At 42.7% G+C, this 16,624-nt stretch overlaps 1 protein-coding gene across 1 annotated transcript in view; it reads left to right on the forward strand.

Moving 5' to 3' along the window:
* The first annotated feature begins 1,424 nt into the window (after positions 1 to 1,424).
* The window catches only part of foxn4 (forkhead box N4), a 48,608-nt gene continuing 33,408 nt past the window's right edge, over positions 1,425 to 16,624 (forward strand). Inside the window, exons 1-2 of the mRNA XM_059986914.1 lie at positions 1,425 to 1,545; positions 2,065 to 2,163. Coding sequence (XP_059842897.1) covers positions 2,078 to 2,163 — 86 coding nt within the window. The 5' untranslated portion in view covers positions 1,425 to 1,545; positions 2,065 to 2,077. The remainder of the gene's footprint in view (positions 1,546 to 2,064; positions 2,164 to 16,624) is intronic.

Below are 16,624 nucleotides of genomic sequence, written 5' to 3' on the forward strand. Positions count from 1 at the left end.
GCTAGTAATCCTCTAATATCTCATTGGATTGCAGAGTTGTAGAGATTTTGAGACTGTGAAAGACAAATGGAGGAGGGGGCACCTTCTTAGCTGCTGCGTGACTGTGGAATCCCACAAGACTGCTCTCTAGGTGAGGAGGCGAAAGAACCGAGATAATGAGGTGGAGCAGCTCAGGAATTGACTAAACGCCACGGGAAAGAGCAGGTTCCTTTTCCCTTTCACCTACCGCCCATTCCATCCCCTACCCACAGACACACATCACCCTCATCAAATGCCTGAGCTCACGAGTGTAGACCTGTGCCCCAGAACGTGATTTAATTCCTTCCTGGGAGGAAAGCGAGAGGATATGGCGGGGGGGGGGGGGGCGTGGAGAGGAACCTTTGAACTTGTGTACATCACAAAGCTAGTCAGGTATTTACCGAGCCAGCTGGGAACCGCCACCGAGAAAAGTTTGTGGGTGCTGGTCTTTAGCAGTTGGTGAAGTACGAGGTCTGCTTAGATCAAGAAATTTTTTAAAATGTAGGTATAATTGAAGTAGAATTATTGCAAACACAAAAAGAACGCTTCGTTTAGAATTTAAAGAAAATATATCTTAATCCTGAGTTCATTTACAGTAACCGAACTCGCCTGTTGATCTTTGAGAAAGAGGTTCCGGAGAGCCGAGAGCATTGTGTAAATTAATAGCGCTGTTCTCTCTCTCCCCCTTTAGTCAACCCCGTACCCCACAGATAGGCAGACACCCAACGCGCGTTCGCGGGTCTCCCAGCCCCCGAGATTCAGGAGGGCCGCGCCACTCCCGCCGCTTTTCCCGCGAAGCCACTGGGAGCCGGGCGGAGGCGCGGGCAGAGTGGCGGGGGAGCAGAGGGTGGGAGGCGGGGTTGCACCCTCAACACGAACCCGTGGGTGAAAGAATACCGGCCCAACGGTTTCTTTCAATCACCGCTGTCGAGAGGGAGGGAGAAAGGGAGGGAGAGGGAGAGGGAGAGGGAGAGACAGAGACACACACAGTTAGTTCCAGGACCAGGGAGAGAGCAAACTTCCTGCACCAGACATTCTAAAACTTAGAGGGAACAAGGATATCGTTTTGGAAGAAAATAGATTTACACATTTTATTTTCAGTCTATATATGTATAATATTTTAATTTCAGGCGCAAGGCTTACAGCATCGGTTATAAGCTCGCTGGAACACAAATCCAAAGAAGTTTGTAACTCGGCGATAACTTTTGTTTGAAGTTATTGTTGAGCTAAGAGTTTGGTCTGTATCTTTCCGGCCTCCTCCTGTGAACGAGCAGTGCTGCCGTCCTGCAGCCCCTGACCAGTCTAAAGGTGGAAATGTAGCAGCAGGTGCAAGCAGCCTTGGAATTGATCGTAAATCTCTCGCCGATCCGACAAATCGATTTCTCCTTCCTCACCCCTCCCCCAATCACCTCCGGGCATCGCGCATGCGTCAGAAGGGCTGCCTGCCAGAGCCGGGAAATTTAAAAACCGTTTGTGTAGATTCAAAAATTCAAACAGGAGATCGGAGCAATAGGAAAATCTCATCAGGTACAGGCATTTCTTCAGTAACTTTCTGACTCAGAACAAACAAATCTCTGATGATGCAGAAGCGTTTTAATTGAGCGATGCGCAGGTCTAAATGCAGTGCTAAACTTTAGGATGCATTTATGTACGATGCTGAACAAATCCTAGCAGCTAATTATTAACCAGATCCTCCTGTAAAATATTAATGCTTTGGAAAAATAATGGCTGTTTAGTGCATTTTGTTTTGGGCTATTTGGAAGACTCTACCTGTGCAGCCACCGTCTTTGCAATATTTAGAACATAAAGTAATTACCAATACACAAACAAGTGAGAGAGCTTTAATGATACCCATTTATTACAGTGTTGCGGGAACTATTGTTGCTGGGGTTGACGGCATGGGTTTCATTTTATCCGTGAGTGTGTTTGGGGCCGGCGTTGAGCTTCTCCTGAAGTGTTGGATAGCTACAAGTTAAACCCCTACAGATGGCTGGCAAAACCACAATATTCTCTCTGTCTATGTGTGTCTGTGTGTGCATCCTTTAGTGGCTGGAAGGAGATGATAGAAAACGAGATCAGATCGGAAATGTCAGGGATTCTAAGGACATCAGAGCACAATCCTCACCATCCAGCCCAGGAGTACAGGTAAGAAAGGCTCCTTTTTGGAGGGGAGAACGTGAAGCGAACGGGAAGGCTGAGAAACCAGAGGACGTTTTTTTTTCCCTGAATAGAATTGATTGCGTACGCAAGCTAACTCGTGTTTTAATGCCTTGTCCGAAAGGAGAAAGGAGTTAAGAGTAATGTTGAGGATGATTGAATTTATATTTCTAGAATTTAAACAGAAATTATTGCACCTCGAGATGGACGGCGCAAGTGCAATGGGACAAGCGCCCGCCTTCTTAATTCTAAGGTATTTAACTTGAACTTTTATTGTCGAACGGTGTATTGTGACACCAGATCCCAACACAAAGTGTATCTAAGTCTGTCGCCCCGCCCCTCCTTTCCCGCTGTAACTGCAGTAGCTCATAGTCCTGCTCGCTTTACACTGTGAAGGGACAGTGCACTTTCTGAAAAGCTTGTAACTTTTAGCCGCAGTGGACTCGTGTGGGGAAGGAATGGACCGGGATAATCGTGTGCTGCATGGCTTCGTCATTGTTTGGGAGTTTGTCTGTGTGTCACCGGACGGTGCAGGCGACCGTGCCGCTGTCAGTTAGCTGCCCCGGGTAGGCGCAACTGGAAGCCCCGCTGCCCCGGGTAGGCGCAACTGGAAGCCCCGCTGCCCCGGGTAGGCGCAACTGGAAGCCCCGCTGCCCCGAGATGCCTTGATTAAAGTCACTTCTTTATCTGCCACTTTGAAAAGGAAGGTGACAGAGGCCGGGGTCATCCGCACACCTGCTGTGTTATTTGTGGGACGTTAGTAATCGGAGCGATTCCGTAGCATCTTCACAGAGGTCGGAGGGTGGACCCCATTTTACAGATGTTTTGCCTCGCACTGCACAGCAGCACCGGGGAGAAACTGCAGCTTTAGCAAGGGTTTCGTTTGGGTTGGGATGGGCGGTTCGCAAGTCAGTTCGGTCATCAATAGTTGAGGCAGGTGTTAAAGTGCATCAGTCAAATGGGCGAATGGTCTCTCGTCTCAACAAATACCGCCTAAATGACAAACTGGGTGCAAAGAAGAGACCATTCGGCCCATTCCTTGAGAGCTTGCTCGTGAAAGAAAGCGAACCAGTTGTTTCCCCGTGTTTTCCTGACAAATAGGAAGATTAATGTAGCATCGAACATCTGGTTGTGAATTGACTCTGAATTGGACTGAAGGTCCAATATATCAATTTAACGAATCTTAAATAATTGATTTTGTAATGTGCTTTGAGGAATCTTTACACAATGACTCAGTAGGTAAATGAAGGTTTGATATTTCACATTTCAATGGCTGTAATAATTGTTATTTTAAACATTTCCTTGTACTGAGGCCAGTCTTGCGGCACAGTGATTTACTGACAGGGTACAGGGAAAGAAAGACGGGAGGTATCTGAATTTCAACAGAGGTCTGCACCAATTATCTTCATTTCGTTTTGTTTCATCCGTGTGTCTCGAAAATAATTAGGTGCATTCAAAATTAGACCATAAGACATAGGAGAAGGATTAAGCCATTCAGCCCATCAAGTCTGTTCCACCATTTCATCATGCTGATTTTTTTATTCCTCAGCACCGTTCTCTTCCCTTCTTTTCGTAGCCTTTGATGACCTGACTAATCAATAACCTATTAACATCTGCTTTAAATATTCCCAATGACTTGGCTTCCACAGGCAACTGTGGCAACGAAGTCCACAGATTCACCATCTTGTGGGTAAAGAATTACCTCCTTATCTCTGTTCTAAATGGACAATCTTGTATTCAGAGGTTGTGCCCTCTGGCCCTAGACTCTCCCGCTACAGGAAATATCCTTTCTTTCCAGCCACAGTCACTCCGTCTAGGCCTTTCAATGCTCGACTGGTTTCAATGAGATCCCGCCTCATTCTTCTTACTCCAGCCATACAGGCCTAGAACCATTAACTGCTCCTCATATGTTAACTCTTTTAATCCCAGAATCATTCTCATCAAACTCCTCTAGACCCTCTCCAATTCCAAGAACAGACCAAAGTTTATTGGGGTGTGTACTGTAAACCGCTCACTACAGTGTGATATTTTCAGGTGGCCTGTGTGGTGCCTTTGCCAGGCTGGAACAACACAAGGATCTCAATTTTTAAAGAATCCCCTGCAGGAATTTGGAATGTTACTTCTAAACATTAAAGAAGATACCAGAAGTTTCTTCAGATACATAAAGTGTAAAAGGGAGGTGAGAGTGGATATAGGACCACTTGAAAACAATCAGGAGAGGTAGTAAAGGGGGTCACGGAAATGGCAGATGAACTGAATCAGTATTTTGCATCAGTCTTCACTGTGGAAGACACTAGCAATATAGTGGAAGTTCCAGTTGTCAGGAGTCATGAAGTGTGTGAAGTTATCATTACTAGGGAGAAAGTTCTTGGGAAACTGAAAGGTCTGAAGTTTGATAACTCACTTGGAATAGATGGTGTACATCCCAGGGCTCTGAAAGAGGTGGCTGAAGAGATTGTTGAGACATTAGTAATGATCCCTCAAGGATCACTAGAATCTGGAATGGTTCCAGAAGTCTGGAAAATTGCAAATGTTACTCCACTCTTCAAGAAGGAAGAGAGGCAGAAGAAAGGAAACTATAGGCCAGTTGGTCTGACCTCAATGGTTGGGAAGATGATGGAATTGCTTGTTAAGAATGTGGTTTTGGGGTACTTGGAGGCACATGATAAAATAGGCCAAAGTCAGCATGGCTTCCTTGAGGGAAATCTTGCCTGACAAATCTGTTGGAATTCTTTGAAGAAATAGCAAGCAAGATAGACAAAGGAGAATCAGTGGATGTTGTGTCCTTGGATTTTCAGAAGGCCTTTGACAAGGTGCCAAACATGAGGCTGGTTAACAACCTATGAGCCCATGGTATTACAGGAAAGATTCTAGCATGGTAAAGCATTGACTGATTGCCAGAAGGCAAAGAGTGGGAATAAAGGGAGCCTTTTCTGATTGGCTGCCAGTAACTAGTGGTGTTCCACAGGGGTCTATTCTAGGACTGATTCTTTTTATATTATATGTCAATGATTTGGATAATGGAATTGATAGCTTTGTAGCAAAGCCTGCAAATGATATGAAGCTAGGTGGAGGAGCAGGGAGTTTTGAAGTAGAGAAGCAACAGAAGGACTTAAATTAGGAGAATGGGCAAAGAAATTGCAGAAGAATACAGTGTCAGGAAGTATATGGTCATGCACTTTGGTAGAAGAAATGAAACGGTTGACTATTTTCTAAATGGAGAGAAACTACAAAACACTGAGGTGCAAAGGAACTTGGGAATGCTTGTGCAGGATTCCCTAAAGGCTAATTTGCAAGTTAAGTCCTTGCTGAGGAAAGCAAATACAATGTTAACATTAATTTCAAAAGGACTTGAATATAAAAGCAAGGATGAAGTATTGAGACTTTATAAAGCACTGGTGAGGTCTTACTTGGAGTATTCTGAGCAGTTTTGGGCCCCTTATCTTAGAAAGCATGTGCTGAAACTGGAGAGGGTTCAAGGGAAGTTCATGAAAATTATTCCAGGTTTGAACACCTTGTCATATGAAAGGTGTTTGATGGCTCTGGGTCTGTATTCACTGGAATTCAGAAGAATGAGGGGTGATCTATTGATGAAAAGCCTTGATAGAATGGATGAGGAGAGGATGCTTCCTATGGTGGGAGAGTTTAACACTAGAGGACACAGCTTCAGAACACAGATAAGAAGGAATTTCTTTAGCCAGAGAGTGGTGAATCTGTGGAATTCTTTGCCGCAGGCAGCTGTGGATGCCAAGTCTTTATGTGTATTTAACGCAGAGGTTGATAGATTCTTGATTGGTCAGGGCATGAAGAGATTCAGGAAGATTTGGGCTATGAGGAAACATGTTGGAGCAGACTCGATGGGCCAAATGGCCTAATTCTGCTCCTTTGTCTTATGGTCTTATGGTAAAATGCTGCAATGCATTTTAAGGAGGGATAGGACCATTTTGGGTGGGAGGATGTGTTGGGAGCAATGGATTTAGTGCTGATGGTGTGTGAAGAGCCTTGCACTGAAACGAGCGCAAATGCAGGCAGAGATACAACATGCTCAGAATAAATTAATTCCACTGCTTTTTGTGCTTATGCACACATTTAAAGGTCGCTGAAGTTGGGTTTCATTTAAAGCTAAAAAGCAGCTCTCCACTTGCCATGTGCTCAGGTACCGGAGGTTCTGAAAGCACTCATCGTGAGAGAGGGGAGTGTTTTCTCTGTTGTTTCATCCAGTGACCTGCATTGTCCAGTTAAATATGGTCAGAGTGAGACATGACATGTAACCCAGCCATTTCCTTCCAATATGAAGCCAATACAAAGAATTATCATTAAGTCCCTTGTAAGTGAATATTTCTGTTTAAGTGGTTTTTGCAGTACTCTGTATCAAAGGACTCAGATCAAAGAATTGACCAAGTCCAGACTTGTAAGGAAGTGGGATTACTGTGATGATTGAAGTATTTCCAGCAATGATTGTCCCTTTGCATATGTCAGTTAAGGCTCTGCATGCTGTCTGCCGTGACCAGTGCTCTCAGATGGGCCAGCAGCACTTGCTATACTGTTGCTGTTATGCTCATCCCCAAAGAAGATCTTTTACAAAATATTACCTTTGATCATAATTCTTTACTATTTTTGCCATCAAATTGACCTCGGTTAGAAATAGTGAGTGATTTTTACCCTTGCTGTTTATTGGAAGCACAATGAGGAGCAAGGAGCATCACGTTCAGGTCTGCACCTGGATAAAAGCAGCAGAAAGTTAGACATGCCACATCAGAATCACAATCAAGTTTAATGTCATTTGATATACAGTATGTCATGAAATTTAACAGGCTGGGTAGCATCAATGGAAAAGATTAAACAGTCGATCTTTCAGGCCAAGACCCTTCATCAGGACCTGATGAAGGGTCTTGGCTTGAAATGTTGACTCTTACTCTTTTCCATAGATGCTGCCTGGCCTGCTGCATTTCTCCAGTATTTTGCGTGCATTGCTTTGGATTTCCAGCGTCTGCAGATTTTCTTGTGTATGTCGTGAAATTTGTTGTGGCCATAAGCCAAATATACTATATATTTTAATAAGAAACGTGGGTGTGTGTGTGTATAAATTAAGTAGCTAGTGCAAAATGAGAGTGAAAATAGAGATAGTGTTCATAGATTTATTGTCCATTCAGAAATCTGATGGCAGTGAAGAAGCTGTTCCTAAAACATGGAGTATGTGTCTTCAGGCTCTGGTACCTCTTCTGTGATGGTAGTAATGAGATGAGGGCATGTCCTGGGTGATGTTGCCTTTTTGAGGCATGACCTTTTGGAGGTGTCCTCGATGGTGGGGAGGCTAGAGCCCATGATGGATCTTGCTGAATTTACGACATTTGGCAGGTTTTTCTGATCCCATTCAGTGATCCCTCCATACATGAACCCCTTTACAAACTGGAGGCCATTTAGATTCTTCTGAAAATTATGACTACAGGGTCTGATAAATAATCGGGCTTCTGGCTCCGGCGTGTCATAGTGGGGTGTGGGCGGGGGTGGGGGTGAGAATAACCACAATCTCAATTCTTGCCTGATTTCAACCATCAATCAAAGTGCTTTGAATAAAGTTTGAGTGAGTTAGGGCTTTTCTCTTTGGAGCAAAGGAGAATGGAAGGTGACGGTAGAGGTGTATGAGATGATAGGGGGCATGGATAGAGTGAATAGCTATTCCCTTTTTCCCAGAAATGGCTAATATGAAAGGGCATAACCCTAACCCTATTTGTCCCTCTCCACTAGTCTCCCTCCTGGCACATACCCCTGCAAGTGACAGAAATACTACACTTACCCTTACCTCGATTCAGGGCCTCAAACAGTCCTTCCAGGTGAGGCAGCACTTCACTTGAGGATCTGTTAGGGGTTGTCTATTGTTCCTGGTGCTCCCAGTGTGGCCTGCTGTACCACTGAGACCTGACATAAATTGGGGACCACTTTGTCGAGATCTCCACTCCATCCACCAAAAGTGAAATTTCCCAGTGGCCAACTACTGGTATTTTGATTCCGATGCCCATTCCCATTCTGACCTGGGTGCCTCTTTTTGTCATAGAGAAGTCACTCTCACAATGGAGAAGCAACACCTCATATTCCATCCGGGTAGCCTCCAACCTCATGACATGAACATTGATCTCTCTTTTTGGTAATCTTTTTCCCTCCCCCTTCCGTCTTCTTCTATTCCCCACCCCTTGCCCCTTATTTCTTCTAGCCTACCAGTTACCTCCCCTTAGGTCCCCTCCTCCTTCCCTTTCTCCCATGGTCCACTTTTCTCTCCTGACAGATTCCTATCCAGCCCTTTACCTTTCCTACCCACCTGGTTTCACATATCACCTTCTAGCTATCCTCTTCCCCCCTCCCCCCCACAGTTTTTTCTTGCATCTCCCCCTTCCTTTCCAGTCCTGAAGAAGGTCCTTGGCCCAAAACATCGACTATTTATCCCCCTCCATGGATGCTGCCTGACCTGCTGAGTTCCTACAGCATTTTTTGTGTGTTACTCTAGATTGCCAGCATCTGCAGAATCTCTTGTGTTTTGGAGTGCTGTGAGCAGTTTTGGGTCCTTATCCAAGAAAGGATTGGAGAAGGTCCAGAAGAACAAGTTCACAGGAACAACCTGGGAATGCAAGGGTTAACATGAGAAGCATTTGATGGCACAGCAGTGGTAGCAGAGAGCCCATGCTGATACTTAAATTTTACAGGCCATATGAAAAAATATTTTGTTCATATTAGATTAGGGCATGTTTTATGAAGATAGGTTGACTGAGCTAGGGCTTTTCTCTTTGGAGTGAAGGAGGATGAGAGGTATACAAGGTGAAAAGAGGCATAGATCGAGTGGACTTTTCCCCAGGGCAGAAGTGGCTAATACAAGGGGACATAAATTTAATGCGATTGGAGAAAAGTGTAAGTGGTAATGTCAGAGACGATTTCTTTACCCAGGGAGTGGTGGCAGGGGTGATGGTAGAGGCAGATACCTTAGGAATGTTAACTCTTAGGTAGGCATTTAGATGATAGAAAATGGAAGGATATGTAGGAGGGAAGGTTTGGTGATTTCAGAGGAGGTTAAAAGCTTGGATAAAGTCTGAGCTGCAGTGTTCTATGTTCTATTAGCTTAATGTCATATGCACCAGAATGCCATGAAATTCTTTGTCTGCAGCATGGTAGTGTAGTGGTTACCAGTCTGTAGCATACCAGTGACCCAGGTTCAGTTCCCGCTGCTGTCTGTAAGGAGTTTATATGTTCTCCCCATGACCATGTGGGTTTCCTCTAGGTTCCCTGGTTTCCTCCCACTGACAAAGATGTACCAGTTAGTAGGTTAATTGGTCTTTGTAAATTGTCTCATGATTAGGCTAGGGTTCAATCATGGGTTGCTGGGTGGCATTGCTTGAAGGACGGAAGGTGGTTGTCCGTCATGTCCAACAATGACAGGAGACCTGTGTGGGAGAGTTTTTAAAATGGAAGAGCCGTTGCACTGGGGGAGTTTTGCTCTCTCTACCTCGGAAGTCTAGGTCCAGTGCTATGAGTAGCCATCACAAACTGTCTCAATTGGTTCAACAAGCATACATTGTAAGAATAAATACAATAATGAATACCAAAAGCACAAAAGAGCAGAATGGTGCGAAGGCTGTACTGTAATCTGAAGAAGCACAGAAGAATAGTAAGTGACAAGTAGAAGATTACAGAGGTACAGTGAAGAGTTTGAGAACATGGCAGCACCTTTGGGAAGAGTGGACTTCTTAAAGTCCCTGATTTGTATCTTGCTTCATCCAGAAATCAAAATTTTTTGTTTAGTTTCCATTCTTTAACTTCGATATCTACTCTCCTGACTTTAAACCTCGTCACTCTAAAACCCCTCTCTCAGATAAATCAGTCTTTTGCTTCTGTGCAATCTCTGAACCTGGCATAAGAACATTTACATAATTAACGACAAATGGATGGCCAGAAAGAAATTTGTAACTCACAACCATTTGAATGGAGAGGCTGTGCCTTTATACTGTACCTGCAACCAAAGGAAATGACTGTAAGCAAATAAAAATTGCTCTTTTGTCCTGAAGTTAAATTACAATGAATTTCTTACCTATTACTGGTGTCAAGAATCCCCTTGGTTGGGGAGGGATAGTCTCTAAAGGGTGTGGGCCACAGTTATACAGCCTTCCTTTAGCAGCAGAAAAGGGATTTCCACTGATCCTCTGTCTTAGTGACGGCAGCCAGTCAGTTAGACACACACTGCTACAAGGCAAATATGGGCCATTTGCCAAAGACACTGTGCAAATATGAATTGTAGACAAGTGATTGAATCTAGACTTACAATTACAAATGCTGTGATATATGTTTTATTTAATTCTGTCTGTAAACATTCCATGACTTACTGTATATAGTTTATGTGAATGCTTGTGAACGCTGCCTATCTGATGCCATGCGTTTGTGATGTTGTTGCAGGTCAGTTTTTCATTGCACCTGTGCATGTGTGTACCTGTGTATGTGTGTACCTGTGCATTTGACAGTAAACTTGACTTTGATATTGACTGTTTCAGAGTGCCATGCAGTTTCGATTCAGGCTCGCTCACAAGACAGATGGGATCCAGTGGTGTTGGTTATGGTTTCAGAGTTAGAGCAGGCTGTGGTGATCATCTCAATAATTGATCTCGATCAGGATGACTTGCTTAGTATTGCTGCAGATGTCAGAATCAGGTTTAGGGTCACAGTACAGTTCAGACATAACAAATTACTAGAAGTCACAATAATAAATACATATATAACTATAAAGTGTTTTCATGAGGCATTGCCTTTGAAGTTATTCACAATAGTGGGGAGGCTTGTGTCTGTGGTGGAGCTGGCTAAGTTTACAACCCTCTGAAGCATTTTCTGATGCTGTGCATTGGTGCCTCCATCCCAGATGGTGATACAGCCAGTCTGAATGTTCTCCATGCTAACATCTGTAGAACTCTGTTAGACTGATTGGTGACATACCAAATTTCCTCAAACGTTGAACCTATGAACTACCTCACTACTTCTTTTTCCTTTTGCACTATCTATTTAATTTGACTTTTTAGATTTATATTGCTTACTGTAATTTACAATAGTAATTGTATTTGTATTATTACCTGTTGCATTGTACTGCTGCCACATAACAACAATTTTGCGATATATGCCAACGATATTAAACCTGATTCTGGTTCTGATTCTTAATGAAGTATAGCTACCGGCATTCCTCTGTACTGAATGCATCAATATGGTGGGCCCTAACCAACAGTAATATTAGTGTAGCAAAATGTGTGTTTATTTCCCTGCCACCAGGTCAGGTACGGTAAAAATTCTGAGTACTCAGGCTTTGTTATACAGTGGTCAGGCTGAGTTTGAATACCCAAAGAGATTAATTATTCTCTCCACTTTCTCCTATGTCCTATTCCCACCAAGTATTTCCCCAATTCTGCCTGAAGATCCATTATTGAATTTATATTCACCAGCCTATCAAAGATTTGTTTCTTTTTCCTCACCACTCAGTGCTTAAAAGGGTTTTCCTGGTGTTGCTTCTGGTTTCTTTGCCTTAAATCTGTACCCTCTTACCCCTTCTGTAAAGTACCTCTGTCTTGATCTTTGCTATCTAGACCATTCTTGGTTTTAAACTATACCATTGCTTTTTAGACTCCCCCACCCTTTAAAGGACAGTCCCAGATTCTCCGGACTATCAATGCAATTATAATTCCACAGTTTTGGAATACCCTCTCAAAGCCTTCACATTCCCAGAATTGAGTACTGTATGTTTCTCCAATTTGGGCCAAACATGTTTTACTCGGGCAATAGCATAAACATATGGATTTTTCACTTTACATGTTAATTTGTGATCATGCTCATTAGTCATTCATTAATTGTCATTAAAGAGTTCTTTAGTGTTCTCCTTTAACACTGATATTCAGCATATATTTCCTTTTACCATTCCTTCCAACCCAAATGTATTATCTCCTCCTTTCTGCAGTCAAACCTCATTTGGTCCACCAGCCTGCCTGAAAATTCTAGCATCTTCACTATTGAAGACTGAATGTTTATTCAGTGTTCATTAGTCCATTTACAACTGTAAATATGTTCAGTTACTGTATTAGAAATGATAAAATATGGTGCACTGTACTTCATCTGGCTGCCTCTGCTTTTATGTCTCTTGGTACAATTGTCTATCTCATCTTATTTCTGTGAGCTTAACACTGGGTGATGTCATTGGTAGTGACCTTATCCAGCATCGGAATCAAGCATTCTTGCTTTTACATGCAGTGTACCTTAATCCAGACTTGGCCACCGATACAGTTTTAGTGATGCCTGAGATCTTGCGGCTGCCTTCTCACTGCTGCCATCAGGAAGAAGGTACAAGAGCCTCAAGACTCACACCACCAGATTCAGGAACAATTACCATTCTTCAACCATTAGGTTCTTGCACCGAAGGGGGTAATTTCACTCAACTTCACCTGCCCCATCATTGAAATGTTCCCATAACCTATGGACTAATTTTCAAGGGATCTTCATCTCATGTTTTTTAAATATATTTATTGCTTACTTGCTTATTAATTAATTAATTGATTGCTTGATTATTTTTTGTTGTCTTCTGCACTCTGTTTGGATGCCCCAGTTGGTTGTCTTTAACGGATTCTGTTATGGTTATTATTCCATAGATTTATTGAGCATGTTCACAAGCAAATGAGTCTCCAATTGTACACAGTGACATTATGTATTTTGATGAAATGTACTTTGAACTGTTATATAATGTTGGTTGACAGTCCTGAGTGACCTCCGACCACACCTCTCATCTGTCTTTGTTTAAAGGGCCCAGTTTCATTTCAGTCTGAGTGTAGAGGCAGGAAGCTAGCACCCTTACAATGCAAATGGATTCTAAGCCAGGCTCAGAAATTACACTTTCAGTCAGCATCTCAGTGTTAGTGGGCATCAGTCTGTGTTTCAGAAATCAAAACCACTGGCAATTTGGTTAGGTTAGTCTTTTGTATTTGATTTTAACTTGGCACTCACACATTAGCTTCTACCTAAGCAAAGGACAATGAAGTGATCTAGTGAAGGCCTTAGTGGAGGGTTGAGTTTGTTGGACATACACAGACATGTAAGATTACATTAATCAATGGAATATACAGTACGTGGGCCACTCTATGGGCTGAATAGGCCAATTTTGCTCCTGTGTCTTATGGTCTGAATATTAATTCATTTGCAACTCACAGTCAGAGTCAACAAGATCTCCTGGGCTAAGGTATCAAGGTAAAATGCAGGAATTCATTCAGCTCTTAGATTTGAAGAGCAAAGCCTTGGAACTCCTCTGATGATCACTTGCTGGTGTATGTAAAGACACTGCCCAGAAGAGGACAATGGCAAACCACTTCTGTTAAAAAATTTCGCCAAGAACAATCATGGTCATGGAAAGACCATGATTGCCTACGTCATACAACACAGAACATAACGAATGAATGGTGTGGAATTAAACTGTTAATAAAAGAGAGATTCCAGGTTTGATCATAATAACAGTTTGTCTTCTTTTGCATATTGACTGTTTGTCAATTTTGGCTCGTGTGTAGTTTTTCATTGATTCTATTGTATTTCTTGTTCTGTGAATGCCTGCAAGAAAATGAATCTCTGGGTAGTATGTGGAGTCATATACATACTTTGATAATAAATCTACTTTGAATTTGAATAATAGTGGCAAAGTAGCAATTCTCAGATGGGAAACAATCAACAATACAGTATTCCATGATGCCTTGAAGAATGAATGAAATGTCCTGTAGTATCAGTAGAACACTCCCTGAGGAGAAAGTCAAGCTGGGAAGAGATATTTCCTTAGCCAAGTGGTTGGGTCAATCAACATTCCAAGGGATCTTAGTTTGAATCTCAGTGATTGATTCCTGTTATTGGAATGTCTGCTTTGAACCCTTGACCCTTTGGGTTGGAGAACAGCCTGGTACCCATCACAGAGTGAAAGCTGGCAAACTGATGAGAGGAGCTCCCTCAATCCCCAAGGATGACAGGTAAAATGACCTCTAGAATGGTGGAGGAAAGCACAACCCAGGTAAGTCCTTGTCTACCAAGCTTTTGTTAGGAAGACAGAAGTTGGTTTTTTAAGTTATGACATTTTTCTGCCATCCCAGGTAATATTTCATCCAAAATAACCAACAAAGGGATTGACTTAAAGTTGACTATGTGAGTGAATTATTATCACTGTTCATCAGCTAGCAGATAGTTGAGTTAGTCAAAGTCAAAGGCAAACTTATTATCAAGATTGCCATATAGTACTTTGAGATTCATTTTCTTGCAGGAGCTTACAAGAAAATAAAGAAATACAATGGAATTTGTAAAAAAAAAACTACACATAAACAAAGACTGACAAACAATTAATCTGCAAAGAAGATAATTTGTGCAAATAAGTACCATGCTGAGAATATGAAAGAGTCTGTAGATTTTAGACTGTACTTTGTAGTTCACAGTTACCCATGATGGTCCAGAAGCATGGTGGTGGTAGGGTAATAACTATTCCTGAACCTCATGGTGTGGGACCTATTCTGGAAAATGACTCCATTTAGTCTATCTCCTTTTGGGGAATTGCATCTATTGCTGGCACTGACAGGTAATGCTGGAATAATGAAGCGTCATCGTGTTGTGAATAGGCTAAGTATTCAGTGACTGTTCGAAGGTCTGGTAGAAGACCAGGCACTGGCCAGCGACCATCTTCCTGAGGTCAGTAGGGAAGTATAATGAACGCTGGTCTTGCTGGACAAACTCCAACAGTGGACCTGCTCCTGAGAGTGTGAGTGTGAACTTGATTTGAAGAGTTCTCCCCCTCCTGCATCTCCTGTGCTTCACTCCCTCCCTATTGCTCTGACATTAATAACCCGTCACTACATAATGATAACCTAACACTCCAGAGTCCAGGCTAGAACTAAGCCAACGGAATTGTTATTTTTAAGTCATTAACCATCTACAGAATAATATTATTACATGAAAATTAAAAATTTACCTGAAGTTTTCCTGTGTCGATCAGATGGATTGGGAAAGTACTATTGATCTTTGTACGTATAGAATCTGACTACCTGCTGGTGCAGTCATCTTAGAAAACATACATAGAACATAGAAGACTACAGCACATTTGGCCCTCAATATTGTGCCAAACCAGCTAAAGAGTAAATCAAAAACACTCAAACATTAATCCTCCTACCTACACCAAGTCCCTATCCCTCCACTTCCTCACATTCATATGCCTATCTGAACGTCTCTGAAAAGCTACTGATGTATTTGCCTCTACCAGCATACCAGGCAGGGCATTCCAGGCTTTCCCCTCACATCCCCCCTTACCCTACCCCTTCTCACCTTCAATGCATGCCCTTCGGTCTTACACATTTCAACCATGGGCAACAGATACTCTCTGTCCACTCTATCTATGCCTTTCATAATCTTGTAAACCTCTATCAGATCTCCCCTCAACCTCCGGTGCTACAGAGTAAACAACCCAAGTTTATCCAGCCTTCCATGGTAGCACATGCCCTCTAAACCAAGCGGTAATGGTAGTAAAACTTCCAGTCTACCCTGTCACCTGCTTAATAAACATGTATCTTAATAAATCTTAACAGAAAATATTAAGAATCTCCCCATCTTTTTGTTTAGGCATCTTCCCCCTTCCTTTCCAGTCCTGAAGAATGGTCTCGGCCTGAAATGAAAACTGTTTACTCTTTTCCGTAGATACTGCCTGACCTGCTGAGTTCCTCCAGCATTTTGTGCATGTTGCTTTTGATATTAAATCTACTTATTCAATTCATGGCAGATGCAATTTAATGTGGATAAATGTGAGGTTATCCACTTTGGTTGCAAGAACAGGGAAACAGATTATTATCTGAACGGTGGCCAATTAGGAAAAGGGGAGATGCAACGAGACCTGGGTGTCATTGTACACCAGTCATTGAAGGTGGGCATGCAGGTACAGCAGGCGATGAAAAAGCCAAATGGTATGTTGGCATTCATAGCAAAAGAATTTGAGTACAGGAGCAGGGAGGTTCTACTGCAGTTGTACCAGACCTTGCTGAGACTGCACCTAGAATATTGTGTGCAGTTTTGGTCCCCTAATCTGAGGAAATACATTCTTGCCTTAGAGGGAGTACAGCGAAGGTTCACCAGATTGATTCCTGGGATGGCAGAACTTTCATATGAAGAAAGACCGGATCGACTAGGCTTATACTCACTGGAATTTAGAAGATTGAGGGGGGATCTTATTGAACCGTATAAAATTCTAAAGGGATTGGGCAGGCTAGATGCAGGAAGATTGTTTCTGATGTTGGGGAAGTCCAGAATGAGGGGTCACAGGTTAAGGATAAAGAGGAAGCCTTTTAGGACCGAGATGAGGAAAAACTTATTCACACAGCAAGTGGTGAATCTGTGGAATTCTCTGCCACAGGAAACAGTTGAGGCCAGTTCATTG

Source organism: Hypanus sabinus, chromosome 13 (assembly GCF_030144855.1).
Source record: "Hypanus sabinus isolate sHypSab1 chromosome 13, sHypSab1.hap1, whole genome shotgun sequence".
Lineage (NCBI taxonomy): Eukaryota > Metazoa > Chordata > Chondrichthyes > Myliobatiformes > Dasyatidae > Hypanus > Hypanus sabinus.